Raw genomic sequence first — 26,486 nt, forward strand, 5'->3', positions numbered from 1 at the left:
GTGAGATCGTGACCTGAGCCGAAGGCGGACGTTTAACCGACTGAGGTCACCCAGAGCGCCCCTAATTGCTTTTAAATTAACTTAGCCAGAAGAATTTCACTAGACAGAAATCAAATTATTGCTAACTGTCCCCATACCAGTATTTGCAATGTCGTGTAAAGATCTGAAAACTCAAATAAGAAATTAATGGTAAGTCTCGTCAGAGACTTCAACTTCAACCTGAGACCTCAACTTCAAATATTCTGCCCTAAAACAGAAACGTTATGTTTCACTGAAACTCTGCTTAGTGACACAAAAACACAGGCCTAACATTCTTCCCCGTTGCTTTCACTGAATTTAAGCTTCTCCATGAGGTAAAAGCACATGACTGGCTCAACAGACGACTTTGAGTTGCCTTAATGCCTTTGGAATTCTAGCCTTTAATCTAAGCTTAGTACAAGTAAGCACATAATTTAATAACATGTGAACCAATTGGACAATGAATACGTTCAGTGTCATTTGCCACAAATGATCACTAAAGACATTAATATTCATTAATAAGTCTTCCGACAAATTAAGATGCTCCTGAAACTTTTTTTTTTCTCCTCAATTTGACCTTAATTCCTGGTCCTTATCATTTAGATTTCTGGTAACTTCTTTTATAAATGATGTTGATAATTCTTGAAAGGACAAAATAGGAAGTAGGGATCAGTTCCTTTTCCTAAGAGGTGATTTCACATCCGGTTTTGAATGTATCTCACACACCAATGGTGATTCCTGACAAGTCTTCTTATGCTGCCAACATGTGTCTATTGCATATGTGTTTTAAAATTCATTTTTGAACTATGCTGTGAATAACTTTGCTGGATTATGGCATGCTAACCAGTCCACAGTGTTCAGTGAAAGAGGAAAGGCGTAAGTACATTTTTTTTCTTTTTACACTTTGCACCAGCCTCCCACATTAGAACACACGAGAAAGCTAAGAAATGATGTCAGCGTATGTGGTACAATATACTACTTGTCATCTACTTCCAGGTTTTTACAAATCGTAGACACTGCCATTTCAGCTTTTCGCCTCTCTTCAGTGTTTAAAATTCTTGCTCCACAGATCTCCTCGTAGAACTGATTGGATATTTAGTAGAATAAAGACACGGCATACAATGCATTCTAGGCTACGAAGTTAGTTATGAATATGGTTTTAATTTCAGTATTTTTCATCTACTTTAAGATTTCTTTTATTCATTTACTTATTACACTACTTTTTTTTTTTTAATTTTTAACGTTTATTTATTTTTGAGACAGAGAGAGACAGGGCATGAACGGGGGGAGGGGCAGAGAGAGAGGGAGACACAGAATCGGAAACAGGCTCCAGGCTCTGAGCCGTCAGCACAGAGCCCGACCGAGGGCTCGAACTCACAGACCGCGAGATCATGACCTGAGCCGAAGTCGGACGCTCAACAGACTGAGGCACCCAGGTGCCCCATACTACTATTGATTGACAGTCTGCATTCTGCTGGCTATTTTTATTTGAGTTTTTCGCCCCAACAATATCTCTTTATTACATATGACTTACAGATGAGGGACTGAGACTCAGAGAAATGAAGGCACTTGTTTACCAAGGCGAAGCTGGTATATTTTATGACTCAAAATACAGCACTTTTTCCATTCTCCGGTTTTCTTTTTTTAGAATGGGAGCAGTACTTGCAAAGCACAGTTAGTCTTGGAAACAAACTAAGTTGAGTTCAAAACCTGAAACTGAAAATTACATGAATTTTAAAGAATTTTTAATCTCCATAAACTTCTGTGTCTTCATCTGCAACACAGGCATAAAAGTAATATTTTAATAATATTTTTGAAGAAGGGTATATAGTGTATGTATAACATTTAGGAAATTATAGATGTTCATTAATAGTAACTAATAAAAATACTGGAGGTAGGTTGTATTTTTTCTTTTAGTGGGAATACTGATGAATCTTTAGACTAGGAGTAAGTAAGTCAGATGTCTAGCCCAACTTCACTGAAAACAAACAAACAAAAAAATGGCTAGGGATGCCTGGCCTGGCTGACTTAGTCGACTGAGTGTCCGACTCCTGATTTCGGCTCAGGTCATGATCCCAGAGTCCTGGGATCGAGCCCCACATCTGACTCCGATTCTCTCTCTCTCCCTCTCACCCTATCCCCTACTTGTACACTCTCTCTCTAAAATAATTCTTTTAATGCTTATATATTTTAGAGAGAGAGAGAGACAGAGAGACAGAGAGACAGAGCATGAGTGGGGGAGGGGCAGAGAGAGAGGGAGTCAGAATCAGAAACAGGCTCCAGGCTCTGAGCTGTCAGCACAGAGCTCGACAGGGGGCTGGAACTCACGGACAGCGAGATCATGACCTGAGCTGAAGTCGGACGCTTAACTGACTGAGCCACCCAGGTGCCCCAGAAGAAGAAAAAAAAAAAAAAAAATTTAATGGCTATGTGATTCTCTAATGATTTCTCAGGTCAGTATTGAAAAAGAAAGACAAAAACTTGCCTTATGATGAGTGAGAGAAACAATAAGTGAAAAATTAATATGGAACAAAAATTATAGTCAGTGTTTGGTACTTTAAAGTCTAAATCTTAAAAAGGAAGTAATAAATGATGGGGTTAGGAGCTGACAGGTGGGATCATCAGGCAAGGCCACTCTGAAGAAATAACATTGGAATAGAAACCTGAATGAAGTGAAATAGAAAGTTGCACAAAGACTTGGGGACAAGGCCAATGGGGTAATAAGTTGGCCATTGAACAAAGGAGTAACGAGAAGGATGCTAGCACGTTGTAAGAGATAGGAGGGGCCTGATCATATAGGCTCCTGTAAGCATTTGGATTTTATTCTATGTGTATTTGGAAGACATTGAAGGGTTTTATTGAGAGCAGTGGTGATCGGGTATCAGTAGTAAAAGTTCTTTCACATTGCTAAGTGGAGAATAAAATCTTCTGTGGAGAATACATTCCTGTGTGGTGAAGCATGGAAGGTGAAGAGATAAATGAGGTCATGGCCACAGGGCAGGTGTGAGCTAAGGACAGCTTCAAATTAGACCCTGTCGGTCCAATTGATGAGCGCAGTCTCTGTGAAACAAAGAAGAAAAAACAATGACTTTGGCGTGTTGGTTTTTTCCTAAACAATGGGCTGAACAGTGATTCCTTTTACTGAGATGTGAAAGACAGAGGAACACATTTTATAAATGTCTGATGAATCTCCTAGGCGTCTAAATGGACTTAGCGAGTAGGCAGTTAGATACAGAAGTCAGGACCTCTGGGGAGACAGTGTTATTAGAGCTACTGACTTGAGATTCTCTAGCCCATAGATGAATTCCACGTGGTAGGATGAGATCACCCTTAGCAGTGATCTCCAGGGTGGGATTCTCACAATCTCCTAAGGGGTCCAGAAAGAAAATATCAGAACATCATTTTACATTTATTCTTACATTTAATTAATATTAGGTGATTTGATACAGATGCCCCCACATTGTGCCTATCAGTCAGTTATGTATCACACTGCACTCAGGGTACCCTGAGGTAACTGTAAAAATTATATAACAAAGAGGTGTAATGGGCAAAGCCTCATTTTTTTTTCTTTCAGTGTAATATAACACACTGTGGTATACTTATATCTGCACACATGAATATATATATGAATATGGATGAATAACTTATGATATATGAATATGGATGAATAATTTAAAACTGTGTTTTAAATAGTTTTTTAAAATACATATTTTATTTTGTAATAATTTTAGATATACAGAAAAGTTACACAGATGTTAACATCCATGCCTTTAGTACCTTTGTCAAAATGAAGAAACCCACCAATGTTACATTACTACTACCTTTATTCCAGAGAGAAAAATGATAATCTACTTTGATCCAGTAAGAGATCGGACTAAAAAAAGCAAAACGACCAAAAAGACTATCTAAATATCATTTTATATGCGTTATTTTTCACAATTAAATTTGCCCTGAATGGATATGAAACCTTGAGATATCGATTAATGATTGTATGAAGCCATTAACACTATGGCAACATTTTAAAATTTAAAATTAGTGTGCCATTGGCACAAGGAAAGAAGAAGCCATTCAGCGGTCATCTTCTAAACAACAGAAGTAGTAGTGAGCCTGTGATGTTTGACCACGTAGATGACACTACCCCAGTGGAGGTAAAGGAACTGGAGTACCCAACTCTCAACACCAGCGGGCGCCATGAAGGCCAATGCCATGTAACTCGGGGAAGTTGTATCTGATGGCTTTTCTACTTCAGTTATCCCCTATAGAAATTATAAGAATGGCAACATCTGTTTTCAAGACCAAACACAACTCAAAGCTACCATCAGATACAAGTACTAGTCTAGCCCTTGTATCACTAAGGAAATGTAAGTAATCTCATTCATCTTCTAAAGATATAAGTCAAAGGAAAAAAAAAAAAAAAACAAACACCTAAATCTCTACAACGCAAACAAAAGCTCTCTAGTTTCTCTGACTTGTGTTCCAAATTAGTGCCTCTGACCTTTTCTTAAAACTTTAAGCATCACAAGGAAATCAGTGGGAAGGGAATCATGTGCTAACAAAGTACTTAAAGGGCAGAAAAACGTACTGAAGTGAAAGGGGATTAGTAAAGGGTGGGGAAGAGGACCAGCCCCTCCCAGTTTGGGTGAGCAGATTTGGGATTACTTATCAAGCAGAAACTCACATGCAATTAACAGCTCTGACATCAGGGGACAAGCAAATATAAAACACTCAGCTCTGAGAGGGGTTCATCAGAGAACCCGCTCAGGAGTTTAAGGTACTGGAGGGAAGCTCTATGGGGAGCAGGTGGATGCCCGCCAAAACTCGATTAGGATGGGAGATTTTAAGTCACGGAAATTAACTAGCAGGAAATCTGCTTCCAATTCTTTCAGCTTCATGGCTAAATGTAATTAATGGCCATGACCTGCTAACGAATGCTTTGGATAAGAGACATCTATGATAAGTATTTTTTTTTTTCATAAATAGAAATTTAAAATAAAGAAAACTAAATGCTAGGGCAGGGGATTTAATTATGTAGTTATTATCCATGTCAAGTTTTTCCAGGTAAATTACTATTTTTACTATTTGCGAGAAATGTCATTTCACAGATATGAAAAGCATTTTGCGGGCGGCTGGGGAGGGCTCCTGCCTGTTTATAACAGCACAAAAAGAAAACTTGCACTAATGCCATTTTGCTTTCTCCTTTTCAGCCTGATTTTTATGTGTTTCAGTCTCTACACAAAGGGCTGCAAACCAGAGATCTGTTCTTCACTCTTGCTTCGAGCAGAATGAAAGCCCATAAATTCCTCTCTCTGGGATACATCGTCTTGCCCCTGCTGTGTTCTCAACAGACCTGGGCTCAATTCCCAAGACAGTGTGCCACCGTTGAGGCTCTGAGAAATGGTGTGTGTTGCCCAGACCTGTCCCCACTGTCTGGGCCTGGGACTGACAGCTGTGGCTCCTCGTCAGGGCGGGGCAGGTGTGAGGCAGTGACTGCAGACTCACGACCCCACAGCCCCCATTACCCGCATGATGGCAGAGATGATCGGGAGGCTTGGCCCACGAGGTTCTTCAACAGGACATGCCGGTGCAATGGCAATTTCTCAGGACACAACTGTGGGACTTGCCGTCCTGGATGGAAAGGAGCTGCTTGTGACCAGAGAGTTCTCATAGGTAAGTGGGGATCTGTGTGTATATACAGTTCTTCATGAGACTCTATGCATTTAATAGGAACCTAAATCAGTTGAGCTGGAAGCACATCTGAAAGTCATACAACTCATTCTTCCCTCTTCACAGTTGAGGAAACTGAGGCTCAGAGAGGCTAATAAGTGTATTTAAAGAGTTGAGGTTAAGGCTCAGATCCTCTGACTGACAAGATCTCCTTCCAAAACATTTATGGAACAACTGCTCCATGCAGGGAACCATGGTAGGTGTTCATGACTAGACCCTTCAGTGACTTCTCAAGGTAGTTATGTTAATTGTAGTAAGTGAGGTTCAGAAAGGTCAAATCCTTACAGCTGGTACTTGAAAAACCTGGAATTTGCCAGTGAAGTCAGTCTAGCTCTAAACCATGATCTACTTCTACTACACTTGCTAACCGACAAAGAAACTTCCCCTTGTGATGATCAAGTTCAGCCATTTCAGGTGACGAGCCTGGCCTTCACTCTACTAAATGGCAATAAATAATAAAGCTTTAAATAGTAAATCCAGAGATACATCGTTGTTTTCTATGTGCCAAACATTGGGCCAAGGGTCTAACAGAATGTTTATTGAGCCTATTTTATGAGCCATGCTCTGATATAATTGCTTTTTGTGTGTGTATTCTTTAACCTTTACGACTCTATGAAGCAGGTATTATTTTTATATACACCCTTTCAGATGAGAAGGTGAGACTTAGAAACACGTGTACAGAGTCACAGAGTAAGTCCCTGGAATTAACCACTATGTCATGTTTTTTATGAGGCTTATGATTTTGAAAAGATAGAAAGTTCCAGAAAAATATACCAATGATGAGCAGAAATAAATATGAGATCACAGAATCATAAAGTCCATAGTCATAATAACGAAAACTAATGAAAACCCTAGAGTAAGTTGGCAGGCAGGGGGCGGGGGAAGGCAAAAAACAGGCCTAAAGAAGAGATTCAGGTGAGGGGAATTTTAAAGGAGTATAAACTTATTTAAGCATATATGCAAATTATCATTAATGGGTAAATGGGGCGCAGTGTTAAGACGATGCTCACATGGCACATTTTCACGTTTGAATGTTGTATCCTTGAAGTCAGGAGAAATCTTCTGGACTTGAGTGCAGAAGAAAAGAACCACTTTGTCCAGGCCCTGCATCTGGCCAAGAGGACAATGCACCCTCAGTTTGTCATCGCCACCAGGAGATCAGAAGAAATATTGGGGCCAGATGGCAACACGCCACAATTTGAGAACATTTCCATTTACAACTACTTTGTTTGGACACACTACTATTCGGTCAAAAAGACTTTCCTTGGGCCGGGACAGGAAAGCTTTGGCGAAGTGGATTTCTCTCACGAGGGACCGGCTTTTCTCACATGGCACAGGTACCACCTTCTGCAATTGGAGAGAGACATGCAGGTATGTGTGACACGTTGCACTTTTCAGGTCCCCGACAGACAAGGTGGATCGTTAGGAAGCCGTTTTCATCCACTACGTTCTGAGCGATCGAAACATGTGATGGCAAAGCGATTTCATGATATTGATCTGTCTTTGACATTCTAAATTTCTCCCTATTAGTAAATTACTTACTCATTAATTAGTCTTCATCTTTGGTGAAGGGAAAAGAAAGTAATATCAATGGTGAGGGAGCCAGTTGAGACATCTCTAGGTGTGATGCAAAGTGATGGACATATGCTGCAGCATAATTGAAAAAATGATCTTCACATAGCTTGCAACAAAAGAATCTCAGTTGATGGGCCGGCCTTCCCAAATGTAAATCGATACCCCCTCCTCCTGGTTTGGATAAAAAAAAAAAGTGTGCATACAATTCTCAGTCTACCAAGTCCCAAATATACACCTTGTTATGCCAGCAAATGATTCTGAGTGTATGGCACAAAGTATAAATTATGAAAAACAATATCCTTTATATTGTCATATGTTGATTGAACTCTGTTTTGTTTCCATGCCTCCTACCTCAGAAACCTACTAAAAGTATCACACCATTCAGGTCTCATTTTTACTTAAAAGGCATCAACTTTTGGGGCATATAGTAGACCTCAGCCCAAACATAAGTATTTCCTGCTTATCTTTTAAGCGGAGAACCTCAAACCACATTAAAGTATGTTAACATAGATACTTTTTTATCATTTATTTTACCAATTGCTTTTCTTGAGAAGAGTATTGTAATTTTAAGATGAAATTTGAGGGATGCCTGGATGGCTCAGTTGGTTAAGTGTTTGCCTCTTGGTTTTGGCTTAGGTCATGATCTCAGTGTTCATGAGTTCAAGCCCCACATCAGGCTCTGTGCTGTCAGCACAGAGATTGCTTCAGATTCTCTCTCTCTTACACCCCCCCACACACACTTGCTCTCTCTCTCTCTCTCTCTCTCTCTCTCTCTCACAAAATAAATAAACATAAAAAAATAAAATGAAATTTTAAATTATTAGATCTCAACTAGGAAATCCACAAAATGAATGTGTTTTCTAGGTAAATGGATTCCTTCCCTCAAATTAAAATATAAAAGTTAATCTAAAAATATCTGAGGGTAAAAAAGGTGTTTAGATTCATTTATTGATTTGCAGTATGCTTGTGTCCAGCACTATCACAAGAAAATAAATGGTGAGGCGAGAGAGAATTAATGCACTAAAATACAGAATAAAACATTGGTATAAAAGTAGTCCATCCATATTCAGTTTGAGAGTGATTAAGTTAATTCATCTGATACTCTGAACTTCATATTTTATAGCTCTTATTACAAGTAAGACATTTAGCAGATTACGAGTAGATAAATCTGTCATTTGTAATCAACTCCAGATCTCCATGCCTCTAAGTCATTTTCTCATGGGCACACCAAAATGAAAGGGCAGGTGGAAAGTATCTAAAAGCTTCGATTTTGCCTGTGTAAACTTCAACCTCTATGCCTTATATTTTTAAAACCCAACAGCACAAGGGATCCAACGAATTACAGTCTAAATGTAATGCACAGTTGAAATGCCACATGAATATTCTCCAACTCCCAAATGTCAATTCTGAACCACAAACTGACTCTTAATGATCCCTTGGAAGCTGTCACTAATTTTTGTGAACCAGAACAATGGCTTCTAAACAAGGACTCTAAACCCCTGGAGATCAATAAAGGAGGATGCTTTGGAAAGCTTTTGGTCCTCTAAAATACCCTGGGGACCAGGAAATGCTTCCTAAAGGGTTTAAAGTGAAAAAGCAGAAATGTACTAAATGCTTAGGAGGTGAGGCACAATGATGGCAATCTCTACACTTAAATCTCACTCCCTAAATATAACTCCACAAAGGTCTAAAGGAATGAGAACAAATACAATAAACATATGTTTTAAGGAACTCAATAAAATAAGCATGTGATCTTGAGTCCATTACTTTTTCTTTTAAGGTTTTTGTTTGTTTGTTTTGTATTATTTTGTTTTTTGAGAGAGAAAGAGATCTCCACGTTGTCAGCGCAGAGCTGAAGTGGGGCTTGATCTTACGAACCATGAAATCACGGCCTGAGCCAAAATCAAGAGTAGGACACTTAAACCACTGAGCCACCTAGGCATCCCCTGAATCCAGTACTTTTAAAATTGTTAAGATCAGCTCTGAAAGGAAACTATGTCCCTGGTCTAAAGAACTGTGTGCACAAAGAAATACTCGGCTTCATTTCACATTTCCCGTTGGTATTAGTTTTTAAGCAGAAACCCAAGTCTTAACAGTTTAGATTCTGAAGCAGGGGTCTTTAAGTAAAATGCCTTCAGTATCCAGGCAGATACGGTGATGTGAAAGAGATTGTCTGTGTAGCCTGTGAAAAGTCGAATCCATATAGCTCATATTTGGAAAACCTGGAATTCACATGGGCTTCTTCCACTACCCTTGCTAACCCACAAATAAATTTTAAAGCCCAGAATCTAAATGCCTGAAGTCATTCATGTTAAACGGAAAGAAAGAAAGAAAGAAAGAAAGAAAGAAAGAAAGAAAGAAAGAAAGAAAGAAAGAAAACAAAAAGCACTGCTCTACATAATATATTTAAAGACTGGGTCTGGCTCCAGACCAAGACTCCATGATGCTTGAATTAGAGATATGAAAACAGGAGGTAAAATGTCAAGGAGCGAAAGCTATTATTGATATATATATATATATTTTGGTATCACCAATAGAACTTGAATTACCTACCTGAAAAAAAAAGGGGGGGGGGGAGACTTCTTTCCCCAAAAAATAGCATTTGTAGAAACTTCTGTATGATGAGTTGAGTTTCATTCTCTTTAGTGCCTCAATGACTCTTCATAGTATGTGATAAGCTTTGTTAAATAAGATATTTAATTCCTCTGGCTACTCAGACACCACTGATACACTGACTGGTTCTAATTACCAAAAGAGAGTTGATAGAAACAGACAGCCAGGGAGAAAACCAAGCAAAGGGGGAGAATTTTAAACAAAAGCAGAGAACGCTAACAGAGTTTCTTTGATCTAGGAAATGTTGCAGGATCCTTCATTTTCCCTTCCTTACTGGAATTTTGCAACCGGGAAGAACATCTGTGACATTTGCACCGATGACCTCATGGGATCGAGAAGCAACTTTGACCCCACTCTTATAAGCCTGAACTCTGTCTTTTCTCAATGGCGAGTGGTCTGCGAGTCCTTGGAGGATTATGATACCCTGGGAACACTTTGTAATAGTAAGTTCCAAACCCATCTAGGATTCAGAATTCCCTATTACCTAAAGAGATTAAATGTGCTGTCTGAAAGCCCTCATTCTACTAAGGACTTCAGAATAAAATATTTTATTAGAGAGAATCGATGTACAGACGTTCATTGAACACCTACGCTACTCAAGGCACTCTATAAGGTTCCCGGGGGGAACAGAAAGTGTCTATACATTTTTACACTGCTTTTCTTGAGAAATTTGGCCAGTGCCTTGCTCACTCTCTTACTTTGGAAACTTATGGTTATTTAAGATTAATCCTCTTAGCACATACAGCACTCCTGAGTAGTCATGTGTCTTGAGTTGAAATTTCAGAGCAAATTGTTTCCCTAGGAAATCTGAAATATGCCGAAAGAGTTTGAAGTGACCTGAGAGTAAAGTTCTAGTCAGAGGGTCAAAAGCAAAAGGTGATATGCAGGGTATCTTTAAGAAAAGGAAGATACCTTATGCAAGATGTCTTCCAGCTAACTTCTTTGCACCTCTGTCAAAGCGAACACAAAAAGAGCATGCTAAACCAGCTGTCCCGGCATCCTTTCTCCAGTGATGTATAGGCCACTGCTGCCTTAGGTCAAGGTTCTGTGATATGTGGGTCTTTTCCTGAGTGTGTTGTTCTCTTCCTTGGATCACATTATTACCTCTCTCTGTGGCACCAACACAAGGTCTTAATTATTAGTCACCTACCCCATCCACTTTTCTTCTTCAGGCATGTTTGGTTATTTTAAACTTGTTCTTCAATGTAAAAACTGGATTCATGGGAATTTATTTTGTTAACGTCTTCAAAATATATTTATTTCCATATATACTTTTCAGCTGAAAATATGAAATTCCTATATCAACCTTAAAAAAAAAGAATATCCTTCAAAAAGAATATTCTAAATAGAACAATTCAGTAGATTTTTTTCAGCATTACAAGAATTTTTAGCTGCATATAGGAAAAAGAGAAGTGATAGTGTATGGATATTTTTTTCGGTTGAAGTTTAAAAATTAGAATAAAAATTGTATTTGTTTAGCAAGCTGAATGAGTGATCCCACCTTGAAATGACATTGAGAATCAATATATCTTTAGATACCAAAACATTAAATCCCTTTCTGAGCAGGCAATTGTATTTTGTCCTAGGAATTTTTTCCAGACCTTTTCTAACGATACTGGTGACTGGATGCCAAAATATAGCACAGTTTAAGTGGGTAAATAAAATTATGGCAGAGGAGAGAAGATTCTATTTTCATCACTTGTTCTTGTCAAGAGGTCTCATAACCAAGACACGTAGTTTCATGAAAAATTGAAGACTGTGTATTTTAGGGAAACACATTTGAGGAATACTTCTTTTCTTAGTTCGTGATATAAACACCAAGAATTTTCTTTATTAGGCCAGTGAAAGATGAAAGGAAACTAACAGTTTATTGAACACATACTACGTGCCTGATATGGTACCAAATGCTTTCATATATCTTATTTAATTCTCCTAATTCTGTTCTTGGATGAAATTATCCATTCCTGTGGTTTCATTGATCATCCTTTACTGGACAGCCATGCACGTACATTTTTAGAACAAACCTTCCTTACATATCCCAATCCTGTATTTTCATGTGTTTGTTGCACAATGCCTCTCCAGCGTCCCATTAAAGCGCCAAACTTGGTACATTGCAAGAATGAGTTATTGACACCTAAGACTCTTCTAGCCACTAAAATATCATCTTGGATTCATCATATGAAGAATGTTGTTCCTTCTACGCAGTATTTCTTAAATCTATTTTCTCCTTCATACACTCAGAACTTTTCATTCACTCCTGCATGGAAACTCCACAGGACTCCAATCCATATGAGGTTAAATCAGGTGCATTGGCAGAGGCTGTCCATGTGCAAACAAATCTAAAAAGACCCAGGTTAAATTTAACTCGTTTAAACTAGTTTCTTTACTATCAGAATTTTCCACTGTGAAACTCCATGAGGGCAGATTAGGGTGTGATGTTTTCAAAACCCATGTAATCTATCGTGTTTTTCTTGGAATGTATTGATAGCTCCTGAACAATAATCCTTAAAACACAAGCTTGGATTGATAGTTTTAGCCGGTGGGGTCTGAAAGTTTTAATAATAATGCATACCTAAAACAGTGTGCTATCTCCTTCCCAATCTCAAGACTGGCATATGTTTTATTTTTATATTATATAAAGTTGCTATGCTAATTCATTAGGTACTAATCGTTATGTTAATTATAAACATTACAACATAGTAAGCTTTATGAATGAGGTAAAATGAATACAAATTGAGATTGTAATATCACCTCTCCCACCCCAGTGGATTATTCTGCATATCCTCTTAGGACACACACATGCTTCTCTCGAGATCATTGGAACAGAAAATGCAAAATATTCCTAACCGATCTCCTCTTTTCCCATCTACCTAAGAGTTCTCTTCATTTCCTATTGAATTAAACATAATTTCTCCACAATATGAATCTGGTCTAGCTTTACATTGTTCCCACCGTCCCTTATCCTCTTGCATTGTCCTGTACGCCAGGCAAGCTATTCCCCAACCAGCCCTCTTTACAGCCCAAATGATCTTTCCATATATCAACATACACCAGATAACTATTTAGCATCTACTATTTGCCAGGCCCTGTACCAAGATTAAGGGATGTACTGGTGAGTGAGAATAGAAAAAGTTCTTGTTCTGAGGGAGCTTATCTCATAGATAGGAGAAAGCATATCGTTCTTATTACCTCTGTTGAAAATGTTTGACTTGTAACATTTCCCCTATTTACCCTGAAAATTCTTCTCAGAGAATCAGGGTTCTTTGCAATCTCTCTCTCTCTCTCTCTCTCTCTCTCTCTCTCTCTCTCTCTAACATTTATTTGTTTTTGAGAGACAGAGCACAAGTGGTGGGGGGGCGGGGCACAAAGAGAGAGGGAGACACAGAATCAGAAGCAGGTTCCAGGCTCTGAGCTGTCAGCACAGAGCCCAATGCAGAGCTTGAACCCATGAACCATGAGATGATGACCTAAACAGAAGTCAGTTGCTTAACCAATTGAGCCGCCAAGGCGCTCCTGCAAATCTCTTTTCTTTAATGACATCTTTCTGAAACCACACACCTGGAAAGGATTGATATTCTTTCTCAATCTCTGTCTTTCTGTCTCTCCCCTTCTCCTTTCCACTCTCCCTCTTTCTCTTTCTCTCCTTCCCTCCCTTCCTTCTTCCTTCTCTCCCTCCCTCCCTCAAGGCACCCATTCTATTATCCCTAGTATCACAGCCCTTTGCTTGCCTGTTTGTCTTAGTGCCTTTTAACACGTGCCTTTTAACAAGTTTAATTATTTCTCATATTAATTGCTAAAAAATATGTATCGATTGAAATATAGACCAGTTCCCAAAGAAATTGTAGATTGTTTTTCTTTATTTCTCTGAAGGCTTGAAACAAACAGTAATTGAATATAAAATTTCACACACGTGTGAAATATAGATTTAATATGGGATTTAGGTTTATGAGACTATTTTGGCAAAATTCAATATCCATGGACTTTTGATGTTAATATATTTTCAGTAATGAGGTATACATTGATTAAACAAATAACAGGACCTCTGTCTGTTATTGTGATCATTTTTTTCTTCCAATGATTTTATGTATCACACATCTAACTCTGCTCACAGATATATCACAATGATATGAATGTGATAACTTAAATCTTCTCACTGTAATGCCCCTAAGTCTGCCTTTTTAAAATGTTCTCTTCTACCAGGGAGAACCTTTCAGTGATCATGCTCTACATAAAAATGGAAGAGCAAAGAGATCTGTAAATATTCTGTAAGTGTTCCTATACCCTGTATTTTTTTCCAGGCACTGAGGGGGGGCCAATTAGGAGAAATCCAGCTGGAAATGTGGCGAGACCAATGGTACAACGTCTTCCTGAACCACAGGATGTCGCGCAGTGCTTGGAAGTTGGTTTATTTGACACCCCTCCTTTTTATTCCAATTCTACAAACAGTTTCCGAAATACAGTAGAAGGTAAGTAAAAGAAGTCAGTGCTTTGATTTTATGTAGTTGTCACAGTAAACTGAACTATTCACATTCAGATCTTGAAAAATCTTTGGAAGCCATATTGATCTTATGAATTTATGTGAATGTTGCCTCCTATTATGATGTAGTCACAATTCCCTGCTCAAAAAAGAACTTCTTAAAGAAAAGTGTCAGGCCATGAAACTCTTTTAAATTATCATAGTAGAATCCTTGGGAAATTAGTCTTCAATCTCTAAAATACCTGAAAAGTATTAACTCAAATCTGTGAGGTGGCTAATCATTATAACTCTATCAAATTCTGGTAGAGGCAAATAATTTTCAAGACTTTGAGAGCCTAAATTTTTTTCTTAAAAAATAACAATAAAGTTTCTAAACAATTAGTTGACATCCAATAATGCCTGGCTGGGGCATATATTTCATTTAGGTTTATATTATCCTATGAATGTTTTTAAAGGACTATAAAAATTCAAACTACCATCTAATGATATTTCATGTGATTCTCCTTATTTCATTCAAAGTATTTTAAAGGTGAGGAAACTAAAGACCAAAGAAGTGAAATGAATTTCCCAAGATAGTTTGTAACAGAACACAATTTCAAATCAAAATTTTTTAAGTCCATTGTCTTTATACAATACATTTTAATATCTCTAAATCATCACTGATACATATTTAAAGTTTTGAAACAACAGAATCACATTTAACGTATTATAAACTTCTTATTGTCACAATGTACATTAAATATAGCATTAAACATGTTAGGCTCCTCCCCCTGAGAAAAAAAAATAGGAATACATTTCTCTGTCTCCATGATCTGAGATACTTGACATAGAAATCTAATCATTATTTTCCTTTCTCTCCCCTTTTATCATCAAAACTGGATGCCATTCTATTCTGTCTTTATGTTAATAACTAAATATGAATGCACTGATTTGGAGATTATTCAATAAATAATCACTATGTTTTGACTAAACTGGTATATATAAACTAAGGCCATAAGCATTATATCCTTTTTTTTAATTTACTTTTTAAAATTCAAGTTAGTTAACACATAGTGCAGTATTGGCTTCAGTAGGACACAGTGATTCACCACTTCCATATAATACCCAGTGCTCACCCCAACAAGTGCCCTCCTTAATGCCCATCACCAATTTGGCACAGCCCCCCCCACCTCCCCTCCAGCAACCCTCAGTTTGTTCTCTGAATTTAAGAGTCTCTTATGATTTGCCTCCCTCTCTGTTTTTATCTTATTTTTCCTTCCCTTCCCCTATGTTCTTCTGTTGTGTTTCTTATTAAATTCCACATGTGAGTGAAGTCATATGATATTTGTCTTTCTCTGACTGACTTATTTCACTTAGCATAATACACTCTAGTTCCATCCGCATTGTTGCAAATGGCAAGAGTTCATTCTTTTTGATCACTGTGTAATATTCCAGTGTGTGTGTGTGTGTGTGTGTGTGTGCATATATATATATATATTATATATATATACCACATCTTCTTTATACATCCATCAGTCAATGGACGTTTGGGCTCTTTCCATAATCTGGCTATTGGCCATAAGGACTAATTTCTACAAGAATATGTAGGTTGCATCTTAATGATGACTAATCAAAGGACAAATTATACTGATTTCCTGACAGAAGGTCTGAAAGGACCAGTGCCCACCAACATGCCGTGTACGTTGCAGTCTTTAAACATTTCGTAAATAAAAAAAATAATAATGGAATAAATGTATGCAAAATGACTAAATAAATGAGTGTAATTGTACCAATGGGTTAATATATTTTATCATCTTGAAAACAAAACAAAACAAAACAAAACAAAAAACAAAACAATGCAGAGCTTAAACTCACGATCCTGAGATCAAGACCTGAGCTGAGATCAAGAGTCAGACACTCAGCTGATCGGCCCAGGCACCCTTGGGTTAATGTATTTTAAATTCTAATTTTATTTAATAATATGTAATATTTCCCTGTTCTTCCACCTCTGATTCTTAAAGCCAACCAGGTACACTTATAACTCCATCCTGCATCACAGACCCTCCGTTTTTGTGATCTATCCTTACCTTCTGCCTAATATATATACCTAATAAATATCATATGGAAATATATATAGAAAATATATACAATATATAATATGGGAGACATACAGTATAAGAAATACATAATACATGAAATGTAGGAAATATACATATTATATAGGGATATCATATACATCATATAGAATATGGGAAATAGAGAGAGGATACATAGGAAATTATTAAATATTATATAAATGTTTTGACAATAGGCTTTCCAGATTTTTTTTTAATTTTTTTTAACGTTTATTCATTTTTGAGACAGAGAGAGACAGAGCATGAACAGGGGAGGGTCAGAGAGAGGGAGACACAGAATCCGAAACAGGCTCCAGGCTCCGAGCTGTCAGCACAGAGCCCGATGCGGGGCTCGAACCCACGGACCGCGAGATCTTGACCTGAGCCGAAGTCAGCCGCCCAACTGACTGAGCCACCCAGGCGCCCCTCCAGATGTTTAAAACTAGTACAGACATGATAAGCATGCTCTGGGAAATTGTGACTTTTCCACAAACATAAGATAACTTTCCCAAAATAAACATGGTGACAGTGAAAAGGAATGAGGTAGGAAACTGAAGTAATATCTGGCAATTTAAGGTCCAGGACAATCAGAGTGATGTCCTCCCAACTGTGTTAGTTTTTAGGAGAAGGAGATTTCCACTGTCTTTATTTCCACTGAACCAATGTTTGCCTTGTCAAAATAGAGTGCTCTATATACTTTGGCTGGCATCTTTGCAGGTCATTATTTTTAACCTTGAGGCTACATTTAGAATGTTGTGCCACTGGCTTAAAGCTAACCTAGCTCTGGGTATAGCAAGAAATGTCACCAACCATAGGTACAGAGAAGCAACGCTATTATATCAGGGCAAAAATTGGCCTGACAAACTGCGGAGAAACTGTTTCCTGATATAATCGCTGCTGTTGATTTGAAAAGCAAGATATTGGCAATGGTTTTCATTCTTCTCACCCCTCTTTTTATATCTAGGTTACAGCGATCCCACGGGAAAGTATGACCCTGCTATTCGAAGCCTTCACAATTTGGCTCATCTATTCCTGAATGGAACAGGGGGACAAACCCATTTATCTCCAAACGATCCTATTTTTGTCCTCCTGCACACTTTCACTGACGCAGTCTTTGATGAATGGCTGAGGAGATATAATGCTGGTGAGACATTCTCCTATGCTTTTTTGCGGGCTCAGTAAGGAGACTGTTCAGGTGGTATAGTTATCACTATAGACTACGCACTTAACACATGTGAACTACACTTCAAAATAAGGAGAAAAGAGCTGTGATATCTAGCTGTTTCCACATGTCCCAAACGACTTTGAAAATGCAGATAAAAAGTTATAAAAATAGTTACGAGACAGTATTATATTATCAGAGTAAGCACGTAATCCCTTCTCATTTTTTAGTTTGAAAAGATGACTGTCATGTTTCCCCAATTTTTCTTCCTTGTAGCTTCCAATGAACATTTGCATGTCTTTTTTTTGTCTTTTTTTCTTTTTTTGGAACATTCTCATGAATAAAAAAAAATTTCACTGATCTCTTCTTCGATACCTAAAAGACAGAAAAAATTATGCTCATAATCCACAGTTTTGATTTTTATTACTGCTGGCCTCTTACAAATGGAAATTCTCTTCAACTTGAAAAGTTAATGTTGGTTTTTATAGAGAGCACAGCATAGAAAATCTTTTTCAACTTCATTTTAATGGGTTTTTAAAAATATTATTTAGAAGGCCACTTTCTCTTCACTTCTACTTGGCTGAGAGGCTCAAGTCACTTTGCAAACAATGAAGTACTTCTATTTGTTAAAGCATCATACATGTTCATACTTCAAAAGTTTGTAAATTTTGGCTTCTGTGCCTTTACTTTATCCCGCACATAAACATAATATTGGGTATAAACTATCTATTGACTTATCTACCCAATTCAGCCAGTCTCTTATTTCTTGGTGTGTATGTACAGGAGAAGCCTCTAATCCAACCTGATTACGACCATTCACAGATACGTTGGTCAAAATCATATGTTCCATCAGAAAATCATTCAAGAAACAAATAACTCACATATAACTATTCACTCATCCATCTGCTATGAATTCACTAATTGGAGTGCCACCTTATTTCATATGTATTCACAAGCATACCTACAGTCATAATGAATTATCTACAATTTACAATGTCTGTTTCTTTAACGAGAAACAAGAAATTAACAACCCTTGAGATGCAATCTGAGTCCAGTATGCGTCTAGATTTTCATAATGACTACCTTATGTTTACAATCCTATCGCTCACTTCTAATTCTTTACCAATATCTCAGGCATTCTCCTTTAGCAAACCTTTCTTAGACATTCATACATTTAATATAAAACAATATCCCTCTCCTTTAGAAATCATAATTATCATTTTGCATATGTTTAGCTATATTACTTCTTATGACAATAGCAAGTCAAGTGGAGGTCATAGGTTTAGGAATGAACAAAAACTTGTTAAACACGCACTTCTCAGAACTAGGCAACAATGCACAAGCTGTAGTTATTCAGCCATTCACCAGGCCATGGCTGTTAGTAAGTTGTTCTTACTTAGGACTTACTTAAGAAGTAAAAGGAGGTGGAGAATCTTGGGTAATCTGGAGCTTTCTTTCAACTATGCAAACAAGTATTCCTTTGCCTTACATATCCTGATTGAAAAGATCATTATTTGACATCTATAACAAGTTGTTAATGGTCATCGATGAATCAGATAAATACCTTTGTTATTTTCTCCCCACTTCCTTTGCTTGTACTATATAAATTGCATAATAGCTCTCAGTTACTTGGATGGTAGTAGAGGGAAAAGTACCATGAGCAAAAAGTAGGGAGCCTAAAGCATATTTTTGACAAAATGTGGCCATAAAATTATAAGACAAGTTAATGTAAACACTTAAAAATTGCAGGAACACTGAACACTAACGATTAACCTTCTGCTTAAATATTCCATGTCCCTGCAAACGTCCCTTGGAAAAACAATGTCATAGAACGACTACATAGGAAGAAAATAAAAAGATTAGAAAAATGTCTAAAATGATGCATACAGCAGAAGTCTTTGTTGCAAATAAGTCTATGAGTGGAGGATGGAATTAGTTTTCAAAATGTATTGAAAGGTTTTATAATAAGGAAGTATCTTCAAAAATCATAGGATTATAAAATTATTAGGGTCCAAATGGAATAAGAATTGCATTTTACAGCTGAAGGAAATGAGAGTCATCGCATATAATGTGATGTCTCATTAGACATGAGGTGGTATAATATAGAGCACGCAAACTTTATTCAATATGATGTTAAGTTTTATTCACTAACATTTTGTATCCATGTGCACATTTAATTCAATTTTCCATTTTTCCCAAATGCGAATCATGTGAATGAAGTTTTATGTATAGCACTAAATATAGTGAGCTTTTCAGAAGAAGCAGTGTATACGTTTCGCAGACCAGACCCTACTTATCCTGCCCTGAGAGAAATGAACTAATTACGCACACACTCAAAGCCTTTCACAAACAGTATCTGATTCCATATCTTTGCTCTTATGGATAATGCTGCAATGAACATGGGTGCAAATATCTCTTCGAGATACTGATTTCATGTCTTTTAGAGATACACCCAGAAGTGGGATTGCTGGATCATATGGTAGTTCTATTTTTAATTTTTTGAGGAACGTCCATACTGTTTCCATACTGGCTGCACCAATTCCCACCAACAGGGCACAACAGCTCTCTTCTCTCCACGCTTTTCCCAATGCTTGTAATCTCTTTTCTTTTTGACCACAGCCATCCTTACAGGTGTGAGGTAATCTCTCAGGATGGTTCTAATTGGCATTTCCTAATTAGTGATATTGAATACCTTTTCACGGAGCAGGTGGCCATTTGTAAATCATCATGTCATATACCTTAAATACATACAATTTTTTGTCAATTGTACCTCAGTAAAGCTGGAAAATAATACTATTTGAGTGCCTACCATTTCCTACATAGTATTTTAGGTACCAGAAATACAGTAGCGTACAAAACACAAAAATATTTTCCCTCCTGGAACTCCCCTAGTTGTTAGTTGAAATGGCAGTAAAAATAAGTAAATAAATATAAAGTATGTTAGATGGGAGCAAGTGTTTGCAAGCTAAGAAAATCAGGAAAGGGGATGGTGAGTACTAAATAAATACATGGAGGAAAATCATCCTGGGATGAACAAAGGAACCCACTGTGGCCAGAGCAGAGCAGAGAGTGGGGAGAAAATGGTGGGAAATAAGGTCAGAGAGGTAACAGGGGGAAGATCCTGAAGGCTGTTGGCTATAACTCTGAGATGGGAAGGGTCTTGCATAGGGAAGTTTCATGACGATTCTACTGTTCTTGTTTGCTATTTTCACAATTATTCCTCCATTCAGTTGAATCGATGTAACTTGATCACCGCGCTGATGCTGAATGGGGTTGAGGCTGTTCGAGTCAGGCTGTAGTGGAAAGGTGAAATAGAAAGTTAAAAAAAAAAAAAGTTTATCTACATTATTAACTTTAATAAATAATTAACGAGAATACACCAAAACGTGGGTTCCTTGGGCCAGGCGTTCTGTCTGTTCTGTGCAGTGCTGTAGCCTCCATGCCGAGACCAGTGTCTTACGTTAGTAAGAGCTCAACAGATTTGAAGCAATAAATATTAAATTAGCATGAATACATAGTAAATCTAAAGTCGCAAAAATATACACACTACATGCCATGCTATGATCAGTTGTTTTACAAAGTAGACGCTAAAATACTTTTCTGTGCTTCCCAGGATCACAGGGACTGTCCAGGTGATATATTTCTTGCAAACAGAAAATGTAATACTCCGCTTTCTCACATATTCCAGCTCTTCTACATAGTTGTCCACTCGTGTCCAGCCCAAGCCCAATTCCAACTCTGGTTTTGTGATATCCCACCTATTTAGTTGTATCAACATAAATGTAGAACAACAATAATAGAAAAGAACAATCTTGGGGCACCTAGGTGGCTCAGTCGGTAAAGCATCTGACTTCAGCTCAGGTCATGATCTCACGGTTCGTGGGTTTGAGCCCCGCGTGGGTCTCTGTGCTGACAGCTCAGAGCCTGGAGCCTGCTTCAGATGATGTGTCTCCCTCTCTCTCTCTCACCCTCCCTGCTCATGCTCTGTCTCTGTCAAAAATGAATAAACATTTTTTTAAAAATTAAAAAAAAAAACAATCTTCTGCCACAAAGAACCTATCACTCTTTTTATCCCTGATGACAGAAACTCATTAATAATATAAATGCCTGTAACTTGTATTTAAGTTGAAAGAGGAGAAGTGGCAAGAAGGAAATAATATCCCAGGAACTTGGTTTAAAAATTTAAGTGTTTTTTCTAACAGAGTAAAATATAGGGGATAAGTTCATATTTATATCTCGGGAAGTAAACAGAAAAAAATGAAGAATACTAAACAGACATATTCATATTCAAGGACAAACCTCCATTAGATATGGCACCTCTCAAATTTATAGATGAAGCTTCAGCAAACTATACGTCCATCTTTTTTTAGCCTTGAAAGAGAAGTTTAGTGAATTTTTTTCAAATAAGTTTCTGTAATTTAAAAGTAAAACAACTAATGATCAACATAGATGATAAAATACTAAAACTTCCCTGCTTTTAAACGTTCTTGATCTATTGGATGTTATGTTAGTGCTGTGTTCAAAACATTTGAACTCTGTTTTATGCAATTTTCCCTGCTCTGCTATATACAGTAAAACTATTTTTATGTCTTTATCCAGTAAAAAATTAAAAAAAAAACACATTTTTATGTTATCCTAGAATATTTTAGGTCACCTTCAGGACATAATAATCTATTAATACTAACTTTATTATGTTATTAACAAGATGTCTCTTTGGCATATTTTAGATGTATCCACATTTCCATTGGAAAATGCCCCAATTGGACATAATAGGCAATACAATATGGTTCCATTCTGGCCTCCAGTTACCAACATAGAAATGTTTGTTACTGCTCCAGACAATCTGGGATATACTTATGAAGTTCAATGGCCAAGTGAGTATTGAAAATGTATCTTTTCTGTGGAAATTACCAAAACTATATTTGCTACCTTTTAAGGTAATCACAGTATTCTGAGGCCTATATTTTCCACTTAGATTTAGAAGGTTTTATTTGGATTTTTATTTTGGGATAAAGAGATTGAATGTAACATTTGTTGAGAGCCCACTCTGATCTGGAATTAAGCTGATTCTATAGCATACTATCTCATTTAATCCATACAACCCTCTGAGCTAAGTGTTGTAATCCTCATTTTACAAATAAGGAAGATGAGGCTAGCTATGATTAGCTGAGAAAGGGTAATTGTCACAGGTCATATTTCTAGTAGGCAGAGATAATGAGTTTTGAGCTTAAGTTCATGTAATACGCCCCAATTTTTCTACTACATAATGGTGCCTTCGTATCTTTATTCTAAAAAGAAAAAATGGAGTGAGATACTCTGCGCTGCTTTTTCTGAGATTTTGAAATTCAAACATTCTTATTTTCTTTTCAATCCCTTCCCAACAAAGGCAGCAGGGTATAGTGAAGAGCACAGCATGTGGGTTTTGAAAGACTTGGGCCCCTAAACCAACTCTGGTGCCTACTGGCCAAGTGACCTTGGACAAGTGGCTCAAACTCTATGGCATAATTTTCTCACCTTTAGAACAGAAATAATAATAGCTATCCCAATAGGGTCCACTTAGTAGGAGAAATTTGGTAAGTGCCTTCAACATGACAGGTGTTATCATCTGCAATGTGGACAATAAAAAAGTTCTATATGGGGGCACCTGGGTGGCTTAGTTGGTTAAGTGTCTAATTCTTGACTTCAGCTCAGGTCATGATCTCAGGAACCGAGAGATTGAGCCCTGCAGGCTCTGTGCTGACAGCACAGAGCCTGCTTGGGATTCTCTCTCTCTCTCTCTCTCTCTCTCTCTCTCTCTCTCAAAATAAATAAACAAATAAACTTTAAAAATTATATATGAAGATTTCGGTAAAATGCCTGCCACAATGCCTAAGTTTAGGGTAGCTGATTTTTGGTGGCAACTACTATACTGTTTATTTTTTGTTCTCCTTTTGTTTTTCACAGGTCGGAATTTTAGTATTTCTGAACTTGTTACTATAGGAGTAGTTGCTGCTTTATCACTGGTCGCGGTCATTTTTGCGGGTGCTTCTTGTATGATTCGTGCCAGAAGCAACATGGACGAAGCACATCAGCCTCTTCTCACTGATCAATATCAACACTATGCTGAAGAATATGAAAAAATGCACAATCCTAATCAGTCTATGGTCTAATGACAAACGACCAATTTTCTGATACATTAGCATCACAAGAACACCTGGTTGAAACATAACATGAAATTCCTGTATGTTCTTTTCCTCCATTACTTTCTTTCTTATGCACGCCCATGTTGGAATTAGAGCTCTACATATTATTTGCTAGAGCACAGAAGAGTCACAGTCTTTTTAATACGTTCTTTTTTCCAACTCTATTTCAAATGGTAGGTTGTATGTTAACAAACTAGAATTTAAACAAAAACTTGAAACATTAAAAAAATTAAAATAAAACAAAACAAAACAAAACAAAATAAAATGGTAGGTTGCAGGCATATACCCCTGTCTTCTAACCCTAATTCCCAACCCTAACCCTAACCCTCTGGAGAGGTCTCTGAACTGCAAAATACGAGACACATATACTAACCCTAACCCTGAATCTGAGAATGTGGCCTCCTGAACACATGATAAGAAACGCTGAGAAACAGCCTAGTTACCCTGGAGAAGACTCCAAATACTTAAGAATGGATGGGATTTCTGGAAATTGGTGTTGAAGGTAGAGATTTAAAAAAAGAGTAAAGGAAAATAAAATGGTAGTTTGCACCAACTCTATGATATTTAAGCAGACAATGTGAAGATTTGGGCATGTTTTCAAGACCAACTATATGACAATGTAAATAAGCTGTTGTGCTTTGTTTATGTATAAAGACAAATCATAATAGTAAATCTCTGATTAAAATACATCAGTAGGCATCTCTACAATGTGAAAATGCAAACACATTTCCGTTCACTGACATCGAACAACGGATATATAGGAAGCCACATTTATTAATTAAAATCCATTATGTGGAGCTACAAATGGGATCCCAATTAAGTTTTTCAGACTAGAATTCCCCTTGGGCACCAAAGTTTAGTTTAGTTTAAGGTTTAGTCTGAGGTTCAACGTCGCAAAAAAATCCTGATCTTTGTCACACTCTATAGAGGCAAAGACTTCACTTTGTTTAAAAAACAGTTGATACTCTATTTGCCACCATGTTCTACCTGTCAATGGACTGGAAGCCAGCAACCCATTCATACATTTCACGTCCCCATTCCTCTTCCAATATCTTAGTGACCCAAAGCAAGGCATAAAGTGGAGAATACGCAATACCGTGCTCTACAAACACCATTCGATTCATCGTGTTTCAAGTAGCCTTCTCGTATCACTTATCGGTCTTTCATATGTTTTCAAAATAAAATAACAATAATATTATGTCATCAGTTGTGTGAGGCTTTCATGACGCAGTTGTGTGAGGCTGTCATTAATTTTTCTTCTGTCTATCTTCTAACCTAAAATATTTTTACTGTTTTTGATCTTGGGTTACTGAACCAATATTCTCAATGAAGAACTTGAAAGGCTGGTCACTGGGAACAAACATTTTTGGCAAAATCGGTGAAAAGAAATATGAACAATAGTAATTATACACTATAGAAAGTGGGGAGTCTGATATTACCAACTCAAAAAACAAGATTAACGTTATGTACACAATTGGTTATGGGTTTCCCTATATTAAGCAATCTTAAGGCTATGAACACAAGAAAAACAGACAAAATGTGTTAGTAAAAGAGAATGCATATAATAATAGTATCTTTTTAACTTTCAAATACCATTCCTGAATTGATTTTTGACTACATTTTATTAAAATATTATATACTCGGGGCGCCTGGGTGGCTCAGTCGGTTGGGCGTCTGACTGCGGCTCAGGTCATGATCTCACGGTTCGTGGGTTCGAGCCCCGCATCGGGCTCTGTGCTGAAGCTCAGAGCCTGGAGCCTGCTTCAGATTCTGTGTCTCCCTCTCCCTCTGACCCTCCCCCGTTCATGCTCTGTCTCTCTCTGTCTCAAAAATAAATAAACATTAAAAAAAATTTTTAAAAATAAATAAATAAAACATTATATACTCATTGCTTTTCAAATATATTATTATATAATGTAAGATTTATTTAAACATTAATAAAACTAAGTCTGCCACATCATATTTTTGGAGATTTACTAAGTACTCATTGCATAAATGTTTCTTTCTTTACTGATATTTATTTATTTATTTTTATTTGAGATAGTGTATAAGTGGGGCAGAGGGAGAGAGAAACACAGAGAGAGATTCTTGAGCAGGCTGCACGCTCAGCATGGAGCCCAATACTGGGTTTGACCCTATGACCCCGGGATCATGATCTGAGCTGAAATCAAGAGTAGGACACTCAACCAATTGAGCCACCCAGTTGCCCCTTGTAAACATTTATTAAGCACACCTAGATTTCAGACATACTCCAAAACTGTGGAATTGGGGAAGGGAAGGGAAGGAATAGAAAACTGAGATGGTCATTTTTGACTTGGCCTTCAAAGAATGCTAATGGATTTACCAAACACAAGAGTAGAGAAGGGCACTCCATACAGAAATGACAGCAGGGACAAAGTAGCAGAAGTTTAAGTGACATGGAACATTCAAAAACATAAAGTAGGTCAGTGTGGTTAGAGCATAGAGCAATATGGATGCTACATCACCTTTTCATGGAGAGGAGTAGAAAGATAAATCAGGAATAAAATCAGAGTGTCCTATATGCAATCCTAAGAAATCTGGAGTTCATTCTACAGGTAAGAGGGAGCAGGAAAGACAATAAAGTATGTTTTACAAAGATAATAATGATGATGTTTGTAAAT

At 37.3% G+C, this 26,486-nt stretch overlaps 1 protein-coding gene across 1 annotated transcript; it reads left to right on the top strand.

The window, feature by feature from the left end:
* The first annotated feature begins 4,606 nt into the window (after positions 1-4,606).
* TYRP1 (tyrosinase related protein 1) lies at positions 4,607-25,019 on the top strand. The gene is made up of 8 exons (XM_030294141.2): positions 4,607-4,789; positions 5,223-5,685; positions 6,791-7,113; positions 10,169-10,373; positions 14,229-14,396; positions 17,465-17,644; positions 22,390-22,536; positions 23,606-25,019. The coding sequence occupies exons 2-8, from the start codon at positions 5,301-5,303 to the stop codon at positions 23,809-23,811; spliced, it is 1,614 nt and encodes a 537-aa protein (XP_030150001.1). The 5' UTR covers positions 4,607-4,789; positions 5,223-5,300; the 3' UTR covers positions 23,812-25,019.
* The last annotated feature ends 1,467 nt before the right edge of the window (positions 25,020-26,486 follow it).

This window comes from Lynx canadensis, chromosome D4, assembly GCF_007474595.2.
Source record: "Lynx canadensis isolate LIC74 chromosome D4, mLynCan4.pri.v2, whole genome shotgun sequence".
In the NCBI taxonomy this organism is placed as follows: Eukaryota; Metazoa; Chordata; class Mammalia; order Carnivora; family Felidae; genus Lynx; species Lynx canadensis.